A 19823-nucleotide genomic window follows, 5' to 3' on the forward strand; every position below is an offset into this window, starting at 1 on the left:
TATTTTTCTTCCTTTTCTGTTTGTACATTTGGCTATTTTAACATCTTCTAACTTCCTAGAAAAAATAATTTTTATAGGTTTATTTGAATTCTGACTACATACAACTGAAAAGAAAACAGATGTTTAATTAGCAGTGAAATAAACAGTTATTGAAAAAATTTAAGTCTCTTGAAATCAAGATTATTGTTCTTATGTTATCCTACTTTGACTCATCGCAGATCAAAATCCTGCTTTTCATACTGCTTCTATATTCAACTAAGCAGTAAACCAAACAGGTTAAACAAGGTGATAGAAGTTTCAGTTTCAGTGAACATTATGAAGAACACATGATTTTCCAATGAAAATCCTAGGAATTAGTTCTTACTCAGGCCTTTGTATCACAGGCTTATGATCTAAATAAGCTAATATTAGGGCAATGTTATTATTGACTCCGAATCCGCACTCTTAAAAATGCAATCAATGTTAAAAACAGAAACCTGCATTCATATGCTCAGTAATTACGTTCTGACAGAGGCACTGTTCCTTGTTTTGTCAGGCCTGTCTTTTAATTGCACCAGACATCAATTTTAATTAAATCTGTAACTTGTGCTGTTAGTTATCACTCTACTATTTACCAGTCCCATCCGATCTTCAATACTTCTGGAATTTTAAGTTTTCTTAACTCAGAAGAGTACTGACCTATATGTAACCTAGCATTTCCCGTAAAGTTTCAGGACAGAGCAGGTGATACCTACCTGCTTCACTCACTTCAAAAGCCACAGCAGGTATGCTATGTATACACATTGCAGCACTGTTCAAAATGCGTTATTTGTTTTCAAAATACACATAAGGCAGTATTAAGAATGAATTTTATATATATATATTTAGAAAGTATTTTCTAGAAGGCAAACCAGAGCTTTAATACTTACCCTACCCTTTATTTCCAGTATCTCTACTTCTGTTTTTAGGAGAGACATTTAGGAATCAAATAAGACAAACTGACAGTATATAGCATTTGGTCTGTATTTGGTAGATATTAAAAGAGTGGATTTAAAAATGAGTGTTGTTTAATTTAATGTATATCCCATATTTTCTATTCTTAAAGACTGTCATATTGCAATCTTTCACCTGTTCTCTAAACTGAGTTTCTATATTCACACTTCTTGGTCAGATACTGAACTCGGCCAGGCAAATCCACAAATAGCTACCCCCTTTCAGGTGTTGACAATATGATGAACTACAGTTTCCATGTGGCTAACATGAGCTGAGCCACAGTGTATTAACAACACAAGAGAACACAAACATGGCTTAAAATACTAGTGAGCAGAATAAAACAAAGCAATTCAAGTCAAGGTTCACTTCAAAAAGCTTTCTTTGGACCAGCTAATAAGGCATGAGCTTTGGCCAAGTAGGCTGACAAGAACCATAAGCCTCATCCAAACCTTCCATTCATGCTTCCTTGGTAAACTCTAGGTTTTGGGTTAGAAGTTTAAGATCGCAACAGTGATGACACAGAACTTGAAAAGGGTGTAGTTCACAGGTAATCCTTCCCACCGTGAAACCTGGAAAACTTTACATGTTCCTAATCCTGAAGTTTTGTGTTGCCAAAATGTCCAGAATTTTATTCTCTTATATTGGTAGCTTGAGCCTCACCTTTCATTGTTTCTTGCTGGCTACTTCTGCAGTTAAAAGCAAGAACAAGTCTGGATTGCAGAGGACAGACATATAAAGTAGAGCCCCCTAGAAAACTCTTTTACTTTTTAATCTATCTCCCTCCTTTTTTTTAGGGGTGGAACAATTTTAAAGCATAAATCCTGTTATCTCATTTTAGAGGGAACTGGATTGTTAACTAGCAGGCAGTTATACACCGTTGATCACAACATATTTGGTCAACATAAGAGTCAAAAGATGGCACCACGTGTAACAGACTATACAATGTATGATTAAAAGCTAATTTACCTGGTTAAAACAAGAAAGCAGAAAACAGAAAATCAGACACACACAAATAAATAATGGTCGGGTATCTTCACAGCATGACTGAAGACCAGTCTCATGTTACTAATCAAATTTCAGTTCCTGATAGGTTTAATTATTTGTCGATAATTCATAGTTTACACCATGCTGGCTTGAAGGCAATCTTCCCTGGTAAAAATTGAATTCTTAAATGTGGAGAAAGATGAACACAAAAAATTTTACTCCTGATTTAATTTGCCCTTAGGCATTTTACATCTGAAGATGTATCATATTCAACAGTTTATTTCTCATTACATTTTAAATTTTCTAAATTTTTCTTTGTATCCTTGAGATGTTTTACATTGTTTTGTCCTCTATATTATAAGGTGGACTGTTTGGCTGTGAAGAGAAAAGTAATTTCAGGCAGACCTACACAGTACATGGCACCTGGACAGTGCCTGTTCCAATTCGCAAAGGTGGTGTCCAGTAGGCCTTATACAAAAAAACACACCTGCCTGTCGACTGCTGCATTTTCTTACAGTTTACATTTTTTAAAGCTTTTTTTTGGCGGGGAGAGGTAGAAAAGAATATGACTGGGACTGTTAGGATTAGAGTCTGTCATCAAGCCAGTGAAAATAATGGTTGCCAGTGGTCTCATGGGTGAGCTGACACTCTCAACGCCATTCCACAATTATCAGCCTTTCACAGACAGCATTCATAAGTTTTGTTCAGTTTTTAAATTCAGGCTGGTGGCCTTTTATGAGGGTCTCAGTCGAAAATCAGTATCTCTCTAACAAATCTTTGTTTGCCATGAACTCACCCACTATTGCTCTTTGCTTTGCAGCCTCCCACCCCAGAGCGCAACGGTTTTATATTTGTCTTAGGTTTTCATATGAAGGTTGTTTTCATTTTTTCCTTTTTTTAAAAAAATATATCTCCACAAATCTTTGCAGAAACTTTTTAGATGCTTTAAAGATACAGTAGCTTATTTACCTGATTTGGTCAGGTTTAATAAATCATCTGCCATCTGCCTTACTTCTTGCTTTTTCCAAATACGAAAGCTGCATAATGCTTGCAAATGCACCGAGTTCGTATTGCTTGCTTTACTGGCTATTCCACTGGATTTTTTGATATTGCCTGAGGTGTCACTGAGAAAACAGACTCATCAGAACTTTGTCATCTGTTAACAGGTGGATTGTGCAGACTCTGCCACGTGTATACTGTCAACTAAAGCAAATTTTAAATTAATTGCTGGCTCAGACCACCTGTGCTTCCTTGTATATGCTCTGAAAGACTTGCTATCTATCAAGAACGGATAGAGAGAACTGCCGAATATATATATATATATATAATAGAAATAGTCCAATTCAGGACCAACTTAAAACATCCAGAATTAAATTAACACAGATGTCTCACTGAAGGCAGCTGAATTTAAGACTCATTTGTGCAAAACTGTGGTACAGTCTTTTTTTGCTCCCTCAAAGGCCTCCTTGGCCTTTTGGTTTGAGTATGAAATTCCAAAATGAGGACTACTTATGTCACACTAAACGTGTGATTTAGGGGAACACTAAGGGCAATAAAAGACCCTATTACTAGCCACAGAACCTTTGGAATGACAGAATAAAAATCTATTATCAGCTAAATTTAAAAAAGAATGATAAAATGTATTTCTGGCTTTTTCTAACATCAGAAGTAACAACAACAATGTTCTGTAGATGAAAGCTCCTTCGCTTTTTAAAATTAAATATTTTTAAAAAAATTAAAAAGAAGAAATAAAGCTACCATGCAGGTATAGAAGCATTTTCTAAAGTAACTACATTCAAAAAGCTCTAACAAAATGCTTCCCATTGAGATCAGTCTCAATACCTGTGGCCACTAATAGTACTAATAATGGGTGAAAGAAATGTTTTTTCTATGGATTAGAAACCAGCCAAACAGACAGTACAACAGCAGGGATATATAGCCCATTTCAGTAATTCAAAAGGTTAACAAAAAATGCCAGGTACTTCCTGTTTAATTTATTTATGAAAGGGAATTAACAGCACCAACACTTTACACATCATAAAAAAAAATTTAGAATATGCAGCAATGAAGAAATGTTTGCTTAACTCAAGAAGTTCAGTTAGTGGACAGCCTCCTGATTTATCAGATAAATCCAGTGCTGATTTATCAATAATAAGACCCATTACAGAAACCTTCAAAGGTTTACATTAGCAGATCCTGAACAAGTTGTAGCTCCTCAAGTGAATGACCTGAATGCAATGCATATACAGACAAAAGAAAAACATGAAAATATGGTTATGCTACTGTAGAAATTTGTGGAAACATTAAATGCAGACTATGTTATGCTCATCAGAATTCTCAAAAGAAAGTACAGACCAACAGGATTCTGTTTGGAAGAGAACGCAGTGAAGGAAAGGTAAGGCAGATGCACACGAACGTGTGCACAAAATGATGTGACAGGGTTTCCAAGGCATGAACTTGTTTTATACACAACTATTCAAACTTACATTTTGTCAGCTACTATTTATGAAATCAACCCAGTTCTAGATTTATGCAGTATTCTTTTGCACCACCAAGATAGCAGCAATGCATGGGTTTGAAGTACGTATTACAGAAATTTTGTTCGCTTAAACTGATACATACTCAGAGGTTTTAAAGTCTTCCTCCTCAATGTGTTTTACAGGAAGAGCAATGCTTACATTGTATGATAGTGATATCAAATGATTAATAAAATTGAATGTCTTTTTAGCAGTTTGACTTTAACCCAGTTAAAGAGAATGAGTTGTTAACGGTTAATTCAGGTTACAAGCACTTTGTATGTCCTGCTAAGAGCTTAGTTAAGGACCGGCAAATCCTTTTCTTTATAAAAGGAACTTCACAAAGGAAGCACCTCCACAAGACAGATGAGCTGCTGGGAAACTCATCACAAGCAAAGAGCTCAGCAAAACCAGGGGAAAGGTAATTCCGGCAGGGGGAGATCTCAGCTACCGACTTACTGACCATTGACTCAAGAAATCCCCCAGACCCAAAAGAAGTTGCAACTGAGCATGTAAATTAATTAACATGAGAAGCGAGAAAATTATTTGACAAACGGGAAATGGAGTACTAAGTACTGAAGGAGCTGGGTAACTTGTAACCAATGAAGGCTGATGCCTTTGTATGCTAAACCATATAAATAGTGTAAATTTTTGACGGTCAGGGAGCTAGGCATCTGTGGATTACCACTTAGCTCTCTACTCTGCACAAACTAGAATAAAGAAGTAAGGAATACCTCTACTCGGTCGGTAAACTGGTGTTGCACACCAGGTAATGAACCCACTTACAGGACAAGAGTTTCACTCATTAATAAGTGTTAATTTATTACCACAAAGGTGCTGGCTTTTCAAAAGCATCATTGCAAATGAAAGACTAATTCTGTAACAGATTGAATTTCATTAGCAAGGAAATGTGTCAATCTTTTGATTAAATTAATGATCAAACAGATTGTTTTAGGAAACACTCAGTAGTGTTGCCAGCAAAGCACAAGGAAATCCTCCAAGTAAAGACTTGTATTTTAGAAGAATATGCCTGGAGGATGTAGCATATTTATGAGTTAGGCTCAGGCTCCAACCAACTGAGAAAATAATTTTGTCACTCAGCTTCATTTTTTCAGTTCTGCTGGCTGAATGAAGAGCGAAGAAGATTATAAGATTAAGATCAAGTATGAAGTAAGCTGTACATTATTGCTTTTTCCATCTCCACAGAGTAAGGCTGATTAACATTTTTCCTTCCCGGTGTCAAAATTTTTTTAGTAGTCTGACAAACTCTGGATGCTCCACTCCCCATGAAGAGGTGAACCTCAACAAGATTTGATGCCCAGCATGACAACTGAGAGGTGTTCACGGTTACGTGTGTATGAGCAAACAGACCACCCAGGAACTATTCCCTGGTCCTGCCACTGAACAGGGTGGCATAGGATGGTCTGTGTCCACATGGCTGCATTTCCCCTGAATCCTGCCTTCAAACAGGAGGTCTGCATCCAGACTAACTACTGGGAATGGTCCTGGGCCTCTGCCGAGCCCAGAGGCATGCCAGGGTGCCTGGGAGTGGCTGGCTGCTTTGGGCCAGAAAGTCTCTTAAAGACTAGTTCAAAAACATCACTGCCTAGCTGGCCCAGTGCTCACACCCATGGAGTAGCCCCATTTAGTTACAAGTATGGATGTAACCTGTGTGGCCCTTCTTTACTATTCAGACTTAGTTAAAGGCATCAACCTATGACTAAGTTTGTGTCAAGGGGTCTCCTGAAGAACTTGTTAACAGAAGCCTCCCTGAGAGCCAATAGGAAAATAGGGATGGGGTCCAAAACTGAATTTATCCTGGAGTGAACTGGCAATTCCTGTTCCATTTCTCTTTTTATGAAATAAGAAAGCATTATTTCACAGAAATATAAGAAAAAAAAAAACCACAGTACCCCATTAACCTGCAGAGCACAAGGCCCCAAGAAATTAGGAGCATACAAACCCAACAGCTGAAGAGCAACCAAGAAGGACAGATAAGGAGATAGTACTTTCTTCTTTTCATGCATGCTATCTCAAGATCACCAGGTTCCCTCTCATCAATGTAAAAGAGAGGGACAATCTACTCTCTATTTGGTTAGATTATGAAAGGGTTTTAAATCGTGTAACAAAAATCAAATCTGTTACACATATTCTCCAAATACAAACGTTTACTGAATTATTGGAACACTAAATACAACACATTAACCTCTAGCTCAGAATAATAAACTGTGAGCAATCAAAGGCTCTTAAAGCAGAGAATTTAAGACCAAAACCAAAGCTCATGTAATAAAAGAATATCGCATAAGAACTACACAAAAATAAAATCAAATTATCTAGCTACTAAAATACACATATGTGCTCAAAATCTTGTGGGAATCAAATATTCCAGTAAAAATAAAGGGAGAGATGGAAACACAAGTTTCTTATTATCATACTTCATATGTTATAAAACCTAACAGTTAACTTATTTTTGGCAAAGGGACAAAGGTTGAACAACACGCTGGCTTACACAAATATTTTCTATTGTTAAATGCATCTTAAATGTAGTTTGTCATATATTAACTTCATGAACATAGTGCACCATGCAGTCTAAGAGCATCCCAAAGATAATTATGTTTCAAAACATTGATGAACAGCTAGCTGACAGCTTCCAGTGAGCCAGGTGTAAAAAAATTACTCAACAATTTATAGTTTAATTGAAAACAGATAAAATCATACGTATAATAAAGGCTGTACAGATGTTGCCCAAAGAAAGGCTGATATCTTTGGACAAATTACCACATATGATATTTTCTAGAACACTCCCTCTTGAAAAGATAAAACAGTAATAAAAGTTCTCTCCAAAAAAATGCACTTGTTTATAATCACAAAGTTAAATATGTCTGTGGAAATATACCAAGTTAACCTCATGTTTCACATTTTTAGTTGCTGTTTCCTTTAAAGGAAGAAAAAAAAAGTTGGACGTGGAGTGGAAATGGTTATGAAGTGGAAGAACCTACTCACACATATATTAAACACAGACTTTACGCTAACACTGCATTTCCATCCACTGAAGATTCTATAACGTAAAGGAAGAGGCAATGGTTCAGCAAGAGTGCATGTTTAAGAATAAAAATTCAGTATTCTTCATTCATCATCCACTAGTACAGTGAGTTACTACTGAGCACTAACACCCATTTCCAGAGCTGCAAGGACATGGTCCTGCCTCAGCTGCCTTATTGCTTCAAAGTGACAATGAAAAATGTTCAGATACACATGAACATGCAGTAACACCTCTCACTCCTGCTGACTTACACAACGACTAACTTGCATAAGCAATGATACATAGATACGTATATTTTAAAAACAATGTCCTTCATTGTAGTACCAATCATGACTTATATTTTTTTCCATACATTCCCCCATGTGTAACCAGCAATCTGCTTGCCTTGAGATAAGAAGACATTAAGACCATAGCCAGTCAATTTTTGGTGCAGTAACATAATGTAATTGACAATTATCCACTGATGTGTTTATAAATTTAAAGATGAGAAGACAACAAAGTCCTAAATATATTTGTTACCATTACTAATTATTTACAAGGACACTTAAAGGTTCAAATTCAGTCAGAATTTTTTATCGAACTATTATATGTTATTAGGATTAGTCATTAATGGGTATATTTCATTTTAATTGAAAAGAAAGACATGGCATTACTCATAGACTAAGCATGTGCACTGCTTTGCTAAAAATACAACTTCCATTCTATAAGGTCAATGTACCTGAAGTTCTGATGCTCGCTTCATCATCTCCAGTGTAATGTAGCAACCAATAGAATGAGCAATCAGTACCAGCTTTATATCTTTTGATACATTCTTTTTGAGGAAGTTCAGCTTATGCTCTACTTGTCCGTTAAGTCCAAAAACATCCTCTAGTTCCTTAATATCTGTGTCTGAAACATAAAAGAAAAGAAGTCCTTTGTTTTAATGATACAGATTTCAAGTATCTCCCTCCCTTCTTTGGAAAACTCTGGAATAATCAAGCTTATTAATTAAAAAAAAACACCAACCCACCAAACTTAAAAAAATAATTTTAGAGTTGCCACCACTGGTAAATATAGACTGATGAATTACATGTACAGGATGTGAAGCCTTATGAGTAGCTGGGAAACCAGGGAAGGATACAGAAACACATGAAGCTTTATACCACATCATCTAGCCTTCATTGATCACTGGATCTGCTTAAATCAATCCAACTTTACATTGAGAGATAAGAACCTACATAAAAGCAGTACTGCCCCAGAATAAGAGTCCCTGCACTCAAGACAAACTATCACATATGTAATCATGCACTGAGAGCCATCACATACTCAAAATCTGTATTAAAATAAAGATGCACAAAAAAGTCCCATGGAATGAGGAAAAATATGAAATGCCTGTGTCAACATGGAACACTAGCACTTTATATATTCTGCATATTCTTACCATTCTCAATCCAGCCACAAAGAGGAAGATCAAGTTAGAGCTTCATGGTTCTAGGTTATTGTGCAATTTAATTGCTGTTTTGCTAGGGACCTCCTAAAGGAGCTTTGTAATCACTTACAGTGAGGACTTTGCTACTTGCTTCCTGGCCAGTCAACAATAATACATGGACAGTGTGATGCCTGTAAGAATTTACAGCAATTTGGGCATCCTATCTCTTGCTCGTGAGGTAGGTGACATGGCTCTAAGTTCCCCAATCTATGGGGGTTCACAGCTTTTTCATCTGCTAGAAAGGTGTTCTACCCACTAAACTAAAAGCTATGTTAAGGATTCACTAAAAGCTACATTAAGCCAGGTCGAGCTGGAGTACTCTATGGAAAAGACTGTAAGAAGAAATATTGAAAATCAAGGAATGAAAGAAAAGAGGCAGAAAGCGTGAAGGAACATATGCTTATAGCTTGTCTAAAAGAGATGCACTGGTAATAATATGACTTAATTTCCTAAATCCATGCTATCACCTCAGGGCTTGATTACGTACTCCAGCTTAAATTTCTGATCTTTTATGCTCCTTACATGTTGACTTGCAACACAGCTTTAGTCTGAAATAAGCTAAATCTCTTGGCGGCAAGGTTCAGAAGCATTATTGAGCCATGGTCCTACAGACAGCACATAAGTTCCTGGCAAAAGCCACCCACCCCTAACAATTCAGGAACAGCTAACTAAGGTAGTGCACACGCAGCCCTAAGCACCCCACCAAATATAAGGTGTTTAACTTCCTGCTTTGGTTTCTTTTGATGACCCCTGCATCAGCTCCCTATGTGAAAAACAGATGTGGAAGAAAGCATCCGGCAGGCAGGGATACTATAAAGACACATATATTAAAAAACTGAAACGCACTGAAAAACTCCTCTAAGAGAAATTTAGAGAGCATCATAGATCCATTTCATATGTAGTGGGGTTTTTGCCCGCTTAGAGAAAGCACTGACTACGTAGTTAACTGCCTATGATTGTGAACACAGTTCATCAAATGATAATCTGTATATAGTAAATTTGACGGCAGTTGGTCAGTAATCTCAAATATTAAAAATCATCGCTGCTGTAGTGAAGTTATCAGGGGTTTGAGAGTGACAGTATTGGTAGCCTAAGTGGGCTGTCACTGTACTGCCTTTTTGATCATCTGTATGAAGCACAACCTTTCAAATTGAAATAATTGCTCAAGAATGAGTTCTGATGGCTTTTTTCTGAGCTTAAACTACTACCACAAAGGTCACAACAAAGATCTTTAGTTAAACTAATCTACTAAAAGTACTAATGATCATATTCCAGCCTATTTTACAGTTGTTTACTCTATATGAAAAAGGGGTTTACTAAAAAACACTCAAGGAATGTAAAACTAGATGAGAAGTAACATTTTTCTTAATAAAAGTAAGGTTTCTAAAGCTTTCTAAAAGTAATAGAAAACAAAGAGCTCATTCTGTTTTTTGAAACCCTAAATAAAAGCCTGAGGCCAAAACATTGTTTTTAAACTTAGTTGCTATTTTTAGCAAAAGCTGTCTTTCCTACTTTTTATTTAATTACACAACAGCCCAACCTTATGCAGGAGTGGGCTGTCTACATTGTAAGTCTAATTAAGAGTACATATAACACACAGAAAACACAGAATACTAGAAATACAACAGCCCATGGATTACAGGAACAAGTGAAAGAGCATGTTACATTGAGCTATGCATATTACCGTGTGTTGGGTTGAGCAGGCCAGTTTTCCCTAGTAAACATTTGCTATCATTTCCATAATGTTTCAGTCAGGCTCTGCCATCTCCAGTGATTTATCAGCATGTCTTTTAATGTTTGACATTCCATTCTGTGGTGGGTTGACCTTGACTGGATGCCAAGTGCCCACCAAACTGCTCTATCACTCCCCTCCTCAGCAGCACAGAGTGGGAGAAAATAAGATGGAAAAAACCCTTGTGGGTCAAGATAAAGGCAACAGCAAAAAGTCATGCATGCGAAAGCAAAGGAAGACAAAAGATGTTATTCCCTTCCCATCACAGGTGATGCTCAGCCACTTCCTGGGAAGCAGGGCTTCAGGATGTGTAGAGGGTGCTCCAGAAGACAAGTGTCATAATTAACGAATGCCCCCCTTTCCTCCTCCGTTCTCTTAGCTTTTATATCTGAGCAGATGTCACATGGTTTGGAATATCCCTTTGGTCACTTTGTCAGCTGTTCTGGCTGTGTCCCCTCCCAAGACCTTGCCCACTACCAGCCTATTGGGTGGGGGAAGGCTGGAGAGACAGCCTTGGTGCTGTGCAAGCGCTGCTGGGCAGTAGCCACACACCCGTGTTACCCACACCTTCCTAGCTACTGATAACAAGCACAGCACTCAGCCAGACCCGATGTACATTCATAGCTTTATTTCTTGAAAGTGAGTGATTTTATAATAATTTCAGCTTATTTCCAGGTTAGAACAAGGGAAAAGGAAGTAAAGCAGGTGTACACATCTTCTATAGAACCTCTCATGGCTCACAAGACCCCAGAAATCAAGCAGGAAACAGGAATAAAAATGTATTTGTATTGTTGAATCTCATGAGGTTAATGGCTGCTTTTCACTACGCCAAGTCAGTATCTGCTACAAGAGATGCTGATAACTACTGTAATGCAATTAACAAATAATACAGCAAAGACAGTCTAGGCCAGTCTCAACATCCTCCATGTTAAGGTAGATAACTATGTTAGATAACTACAGTTAATCATTTTAGCTCTTAAGACATTAGGTATCTAATTTAGTATTTAGTTATCTAAGAAAAAGCAGCACAGAGATTCAGGGCAACATATTCATAGCTATTACTGATTTCAGAAGAGATGTGCCTATTCAGAACCTGTTTTGCTGCCAAACCAAGAACCCCAAGGAAGGATACGGGTGGGGATTTAGAGTAGAGTGAAAATAACCATTTGTTCCTCCCCGCATTTACGCAGACTTGAGTTTAGGACTTGAGCATACTCAACTCAAGCCTGTGCACTAGTGTTTTCTTAAGGAAGCAGGGGAGAGCAGAGCTTGCAGAAGCAATTTTTAATTGGACAGGTTAGTTACGATTGATGATGATCACAGAGATCTGTTCTACTGCACTGGGCTAAAGCATCCTTAGCACAGCCCTGTTCAGCACCACGCAGAACAAGGATGCTCAGATTCCCACATCTACTGACCTCTATTACATATATGTACAATCTCTCTTAGACTGAAAGCGAGCCCTGACAGCCAATGCTAATCCAAAGAATTCTTTCAGCTGTTCAATACAACCCTTCCTTTTCTTCTGCAATACTGGTTTGTTGCCAAACTAAATCACATTGGCACTACTCCTAGAGAAGCCACACTGGAGGATGAGCATGCGGCGTGGGGTCCGGTGACCCACACGCAGAACTCTCCTCACCACTGACTTGACTCTACACTCTTGTCAGATGAAACCTCAACGTCACATAACCCTACACTGAAATACACATCCTACTTTACTTCTGGACAAATATAAAATCGCTTATGCCGCGTGTCAGTTCATGCTTCCCCAACATAAATGCTACACTTCTAATAGTCCAAAATATGTGAGAGCTGGACTGCGTCACCGGTTTGGAAGATTTATTTATTTATTTTACAGAATAAAATCGCTCAGGGATTATCCAAAATCAACATGAATTTCTTGGGTGGAGAAGCTTAAATGGGTTCTTTGTATAAGCAAACAGACTTGCACAAACACACTGGCAGTCAACCCTCCAATGGCTCTACATCAGAGAAGGGACCAGAGTTACTTCACCTCAGGTGTGGGATAAATGGCATGGCTGAAGGAGAGCTCATTTAAGCAGTTTTCAGATAGCAGAAATTATACAACTTGTACATTATGCTGCAAACACCCCATATGGGCCAAGGCATGTGATTTTAAGACTTTATTAGCTGAAGTGCATTAAAAGAAATAATGTATTTCTTTATTTTCTTTGGCAAAGCATTAATCTTCTGATGTGCTTTCGAAAAAACAAATGCGCCATCACTTTAATTAATCTCTTTTTCTGACCTCCTCTAAACCCACAGTCAGAAAACAATGATAGATTAAAATAAAGTGTTTGCTCTAAGATTAGTTGACATGTTAATCTTGCTAGGAAAGAGGACTTTGGTTTTCAGGGAAATAACAGAGAATTGTGTTTGTTTTTCTGCTGTGTATGCAAGGGAAATTCTTAGGCAGCAAAAAAAAAAAGCATATTGGGTTATATAAGCAGACTTTAGACTGGAGATTCATAAAATTTAGCCCTTCATTAAACAGCCTCCAAAAATCATGGACCCCTTTTTACTGGATGATTCAAAACAATACTGGAGGCCAAATTTTCCAGCATTGCCCTCAAATTTGTGCATAAAATTTCTGCAGGTCGTCGTACTTCTCTTATTCCACAAGGGAATGCTTGCGCATCCAAACTCTCAACTACCCTGGTCATAACAGGTGACGGAATATTTGTGCTCAGTACATATAGACACTTGTCCACTTGTCATGGACTGACTTTAAAGTCTGTCCCAGAACTCGCTCATACACAAGGCCTCCAAATGACTCATGAACAAGTAAGGCACTGTGTGAAAAGGTGACTTGTAATTATATGCCATGAAGGAAAGGAAACTAAAAACCACTGCCTTACCTTCTCTGTATCTTCTTCTTCCCTGGGTCATTTACTGTAGGACGCAGTACCAGGATATCTAACCACAAAATCTAATGAACCACCCATCTAAACTCTTGTGGTCAACAATTTTCAGAACTAGACATTTCACGGAATAAGGACAAGCAAGTATCTGGAGACTGAGCCAGGGGACTGGAAAAAGATTCACCTCTTCCTCTGACAGTGCTGCTCATTTCAGCTACATGACATCATCATATTGCTTCATGTTAATAGTTAGAAGAAATAAGTTTAAACACACAAAAATGCAGTATCATCATAAGAAAGTATCAAGAGGAAGAAAAGCAAGGAAGAAGATACTGAAAGGTCATTTGCATGCAACAAAGCATATTAAAAGGGAAAGCACAATCATGTATGGCCAGCTAAATAGCTCTGGAGAGCTTGCTCAGGTCCACCATAAATCCACTGCGCCTCCATCAAATACCAGAAGTGCAACCAACATACAGGGCCAAGTGTTTTAGACTTTATGCCCCACCACCTTTTTTCCACTACAAATACATACACTCATGGGAGGAGCAACAGCTGAGACTGAGCAACTACTATTTATATGGAGCAACCCATGGAAAGCTTTATCTTTGCCTGCATGTACTGACAGGCAGAAAGCAACCCCACAACTAAACTAATTAGAAGGATTACCTGTCAAACTGCCATGCATAGTCAGAAGTCTAATGAAATAAATAATTTGATTGCTTTTGTTCTTACAGCAAAACACAGTAATTCCTTACAATTGCATGATGCCATATGAAAACGTTTAAATATAACTGTAAGCTTAAAAACTGCGATTTCAGGTTTGTGGGTCTAGTATAGGCAATTGTGTGAGAAAATACATCCCCTAAAGATATACTGCTTAAAGTCTGAATGCTTCACCCAATCCTTCATTTGATTATTGAACCCTGGATAACTTGTATCAGCAAGCAATAACATGCCAAATAAATGTGATGGGAACCATGAAAGAATGTTCAATAAATACTGAATAACTCCTTCTGATACCAGGAACCAGGTCTTAAAGCATTGTGTTTTAGATTAACCCTTAGACCTTAATCTGGCCCTAGTACCCTCAGGAACTATTCATGCAACTTTTAAGATAAACACACCACTCATTAGTGTTTATTGGAGCAATTACTTTTTGTAAAGGTATCCTCCACAAATAAATTACCATTTACTCGAGATACTGAAGCGGTCATATGTATTATTTTCTTTATTAGAAAAATAACAAGACCTTAATTTACAAATTGAACTACTGATTTCCTTTGCTATCTACGTACCTATTGCTGGGACACTTGTTTAACACCTAATCTGTTTTTCAAAGGAAGCTGTACTATAATTAAATTAGTACAAGCATGTTCTGACAGAATGAACTAATAAACATGACAAACACTAACCCCCGAATTTTTATTAAAGCATACAGGAGTATAATGAACCTATTAAATTAAGATATCAGTAAGAGACTTTTTTAAATTTTGCATTCGCAGTCTTGTTTCCCTCTGATTAGACTAACTATTACCAAGGTATGATGAGATAACAGTACAAACTTAGAAGCAGAATTTTCTTGGTTGTCTCCAATTTTGGCAAGGGAAACACCATTAACCAGCATTCAGCATTTTAGTATGAAGTTCTACACCAGTCTATGCCTCCAGAAACACTTTAATATGCATAAAGCAAACAAAACAGGGGTGGGGTGGGGGGTGGGGGGTGTTTACATAACAGAGATGGAGAAGTTTTCTGTACTTGAATGACTGCATTTTACAGTCAGTAAGGTGAATAACTACAGAAAGTGTAATTTATAAGACTAAAAAAAATGAAAGGAAAACAAAGTAAAAAAACCTTCACACATTAGAGGCTAGAGAGCCATCACTGTATAGCAGCAGATCTAAATACCCATCGTAAAGTGACCTCAAGGAGCAAAAGCAAAGAGGTCTGAGCCTACAGAAAGCTGACTGCTCATGTTATGTTTCTTGTTCTCTGGCCACACTGAAGCCAAGTGAAAGTCTCTGTGAATTCCCTTCTTCACTTGCTCACACAAAACTGGAAGGGACTTCCTTGTTGAGGCTGACTGCTATGTAAAATGTATCTTGATACAGAAACAAGTATAGAATTTGTGACTTTTCTAGTCTCATGCTTTCTTCACTTCTGGGCTGCACTTTTGATGGCAGCACACTACTTGCACTATTAAGGACCGCTTTTCAGCAGACCTAATAATTTTAAAGAAAAAGACCTGTAACACCATGCTCATGTAGCTGAGTTGGCTGTAAAACACGAGTAAGGTAATACCACCACACCAGGTATCCTACTCTACATGCCACTTTACTTTGCAGAATACTCTCTATTAAATAGACAAGTAACTACAGAGCACAAGAAAACAGCATGCCCTTAGTTTACCATAAATTAGACTTTCATCTAGGCTTTACCCATTTTTTCCCAGTTTCAAAGTCATTTCATGTCTAGGTGGGCATGTCTACACTTGCAAAATAACAAATAATTTCAGTACTGGCAGCCCTTCAAAAACCCTCCAGAAATTTCCCATCTTCCAGTAATCCCAAAATGAATGAGCTCTACCACAGCTTATTAAGGAAGAATCACTGAACATAGCCTGAAATAGGACTACATGCAAGCAAACAGGTACCAAATAAAACTAGTAACACTGGTGTAGTGGGAACCCCTGAACACATTACTCTTCCTGGGGTAATGAGGTCTCTGGGCATTCCAGAGTAACAGAGAGGCAAAGACAAGCCACCAGAGCAGGTTTCAACATAACCATGCTCAGCCTTCCCATACCAGGTGCTGAAGTGAAGCACACCTCTCTGGCCTTGCAGCAAAAAATAAGATAAAAAGAGATATCCAAGCTATCCCAATCCAAGACATTGGATTAGGAAGAAAGCAATTAATTAGCCTTGCATTGGCAAAGACTTCACAAACAATGACAGGAAGCACAGCTCATGTACTCTACAACTACCTGAAAGGAGGCTGTAGCAAGGTGGGTGTCAGTTTCTTCTCCCCAATAACAAGCAATAGCACAAGAGGAAACAGCCTCAAGCTGCACCAGGGGAGGTTTAGTCTGGATATTAGGAAAAATTTCTTCATGGAAAGGGTTGCCAAGCATTGGAAGAGGAAGCCTAGGGAAGTGGTTGAGTCATCATCCCTGGAGGCATTTAAAAGACATGTAGGTGTGGCATTTAGGGACAAGGTTTAGTGGTGGACTTAGTAGTATTAGGTTAATGGTTGGACTCTGTGATCTTAAGGGTCTTTTCCAGCTTAAATGATTCTATGATTCTCTGATTCTACTTGAAGATCTGGTGATTAAGAAAATTAAGTCAGTAACAATAACTTCAGGAAAAAGCATGCACTGGGTGTGCGCTTCTACCTGAAAGGGCTCCACATTCAGTCTGAGCCTCTGGATAGGATCACTGTACCAATAATGTCTGTCCAAGCAACACAGATAAAATCTTGCAATTTCCATTAGATTGCTGATTCACTGAGCTTACACTACAAAAAAAGGCCAAGTTGAAAAAATCAGTATAGCTCCCCCAAACCCACTTTCACTCTCCAGAAAGTCAATTTTCCTTGCTTTGCCTGACTAGCAGGTAGTGCTCCTGCAAATGTCTACCTTTCATGTTTTTCTTAGGAATACACATTTCAGATATGATCTGAAATAGTATCACAAAGTTTTACAAGGGCAAATGTGCTTCGCTGCTTATTGGAATTACTACCATCAGTCTGAGGCATGAGACATACGAGTCTCTCCAGGAACAATGCACAGAGAGGAGAGTACATGAGTACGTTGTTCCTTAAGGTAATTCTTTACTGGAAAGCATATTAGTATAAAGACCTTTTCATGATTGGCCAGACATAACATATTCCAATGTAACACAGGGAAAATTCAGTCTTGAAACTGAGGCATAAAGCTTTCTTCCTGAATGAAGCAACTGAAAGCAACTTCAGTGACTAGGATACTTCAACAATAACGTACATTTGCACAGTGTAACAGTAGAAGAAAAACAAAATAATGATGTTCTGTACACCATCAAGACTGGGTAGGTATTAGCACAGGAGGTAAAGACAAGACAGTGGTAATTTTAAGAGTAGTGAAGGGAACAAAACTGGATGAATATCACTTCACAGGAATCAATTCAGTTGGTGTATGATAAATGAAGTGCTGTGCCACAGTAGGCAAGTCTACAGTCATACCTACTGAAAACAGCACTTTAAAACTTTGGGAAGTTTGAACATACAAATAGAGAAAGAGGGACTGAGAGCAAACAAGGGAGAGCCTAAGTTTGGAGCACAGACAGACAGCTGGCCAAGGAAGACAACCCACGTTATTCCACTGACAGGGAATAAAAAGAATGATTTTAAAAGTAGGAGAAAATCACAAGGAGCATGCCACAGAGTTAGGAGGGAGAAAGGGGAAAAAGCAAGCAGCTGAGTGTATACCTGGAGGGACATTATACAGCAGCACAAGTAACAATACAGAATTTGTACTTCACAGCGACCGGACCGACGGATGATATCTGCTGAAGTGCTTGACGCTTCTACTGAATCCAAGCTAAAACTTTTAATGTGTTAGGCCAGTCCATCTTCTCTTGAAAATCGATCCCAAAATTTTATTTAGAACTGTGATGTAGGATAAGACTGAAATGTTCAACTAAATAGGATTCTTCAGAATAGTACTAATACAACAGTAACACTCTTCCTACTTCACTAGCTACTACGATGGCATTAGGATGGCATTCAGTATAACGTAAGTCCTTTTTTTGCATACTCACCTTGGATGATACTATTTTAATAGAGGTATAAAGGGAAGTGTTGGTTTCCATCTTCATTTGTCCATGGAAATGTTAAATTTACTATCTAGAATAACTACCTGCAGTAAACAGATCCAAATTATTTAATACTGTATAGCAGCCTTTTTATTCTAAGGAGTAAATGACCCACTTGGGCAAACATAACATTTTCCCATCTTTTATCCGTATACTTCAAAATCAATGGATTGTAAGAGTTTTCAAAATTATTATTTTAGATTCCCTGATACTTTAAACTGCTGCCGCACCGCTGACTGCAAAGAGCTGTGTCAGTTTATTCTAGCAGAGAATGCGACCCCGTGCTACCAGGGGTTGTAGCACAAAACGTTTGCAAAATATTACGCAATGCAGTGCTACCTCACAGCGCTCAATCAATGCTTCTAATCGCTACCTGTCCTGAAAAGCCTTGTCTCTGTTTCAGCTCCTCTTTGCACAAGGAGTGCAAGCTGACAGCAAAGGGAACCAGCTGTGGCTGAGCAACTCCCAGCATGGATCCCCACTGGATGTCAGGGCAACAGGGGGCTGCTGCTGGCTGACGTGACTTGAAGTGAATCCAGCAGCCGGGACAATCTGCTTCTCTGGTCTGACACTCTTCACTGAGTTACACTTTCTGCCACCATCGGAAAAGGTCATGATTTTGACTGAGGAGCACTCCATGCTCTGTCTTTCATTACTTTGCACAGCACAGGGCAACAGAGTTGGATAAAACAGCATAGGTAAAAGCCTGAATTTATTAAAATCTGTGGAAAACCTGAAGAAACAGAATTGAACCTTGTACTTTCTTTAAATATAGCAGGTTTCTCCAGCAATTGCTGATGCTTTAAATAACCATTTCCATGTGCTGTATAGTGCAAATTTTACATCTTTGGGGACAAAACACATTTTTGTCAAATTAACCACTTCAAATTCTGATATATATCTTCTCTTTTCCCATGTTCTGTCACACTATTTAAAAATTAATTGGCAGATGAATTCTCTATTACCAAGATAGCAGTTTCCTTTTTAACCTTCCTGAAGAAAATGCTGAAGGTTTCATTCTTAGTCACCTGGCTGAACTGCCTAGCATAGCAAGTACAGCAACATGCCAAAGATACTGTGATGGCTTTATTTTTTCTTGGAGTTCTACATTACAGCTGAAAGAGACTAAAATGCCACCACTATAAAACTGATCTGTCATTATAGATGATTAAGGGATTTTTTTTGGTCTTTGTTTTGCACAGGTGAGATGTGCTACATAGAAAGGAAATCAGTTCACCTGACCCAAAGCAGTGCTAGAGTCACAGTCAGGCAAATGTTGATTTTCTCATTCCTTTATATTAGCAGACATTGAAGCTACAGCTCATTACAAACTCTTAGAAACTGCCTGCGGCTTTACAGTAAAATTTATATAA

The 19823-nt window shown here is 38.1% G+C and overlaps 1 protein-coding gene across 4 annotated transcripts in view; it reads right to left on the bottom strand.

Annotated features, from left to right (window-relative positions):
* Positions 1-19823, bottom strand: part of LDAH (lipid droplet associated hydrolase) — a 124634-nt gene that overhangs the window by 56085 nt on the left and 48726 nt on the right. For all 4 annotated transcript variants that reach the window (XM_055713710.1, XM_055713709.1, XM_055713712.1 and 1 more), the window contains one exon: positions 8234-8403. In XM_055713710.1, coding sequence (XP_055569685.1) covers positions 8234-8403 — 170 coding nt within the window. The remainder of the gene's footprint in view (positions 1-8233; positions 8404-19823) is intronic.

This window comes from Falco cherrug, chromosome 6 (assembly GCF_023634085.1).
Source record: "Falco cherrug isolate bFalChe1 chromosome 6, bFalChe1.pri, whole genome shotgun sequence".
In the NCBI taxonomy this organism is placed as follows: domain Eukaryota; kingdom Metazoa; phylum Chordata; class Aves; order Falconiformes; family Falconidae; genus Falco; species Falco cherrug.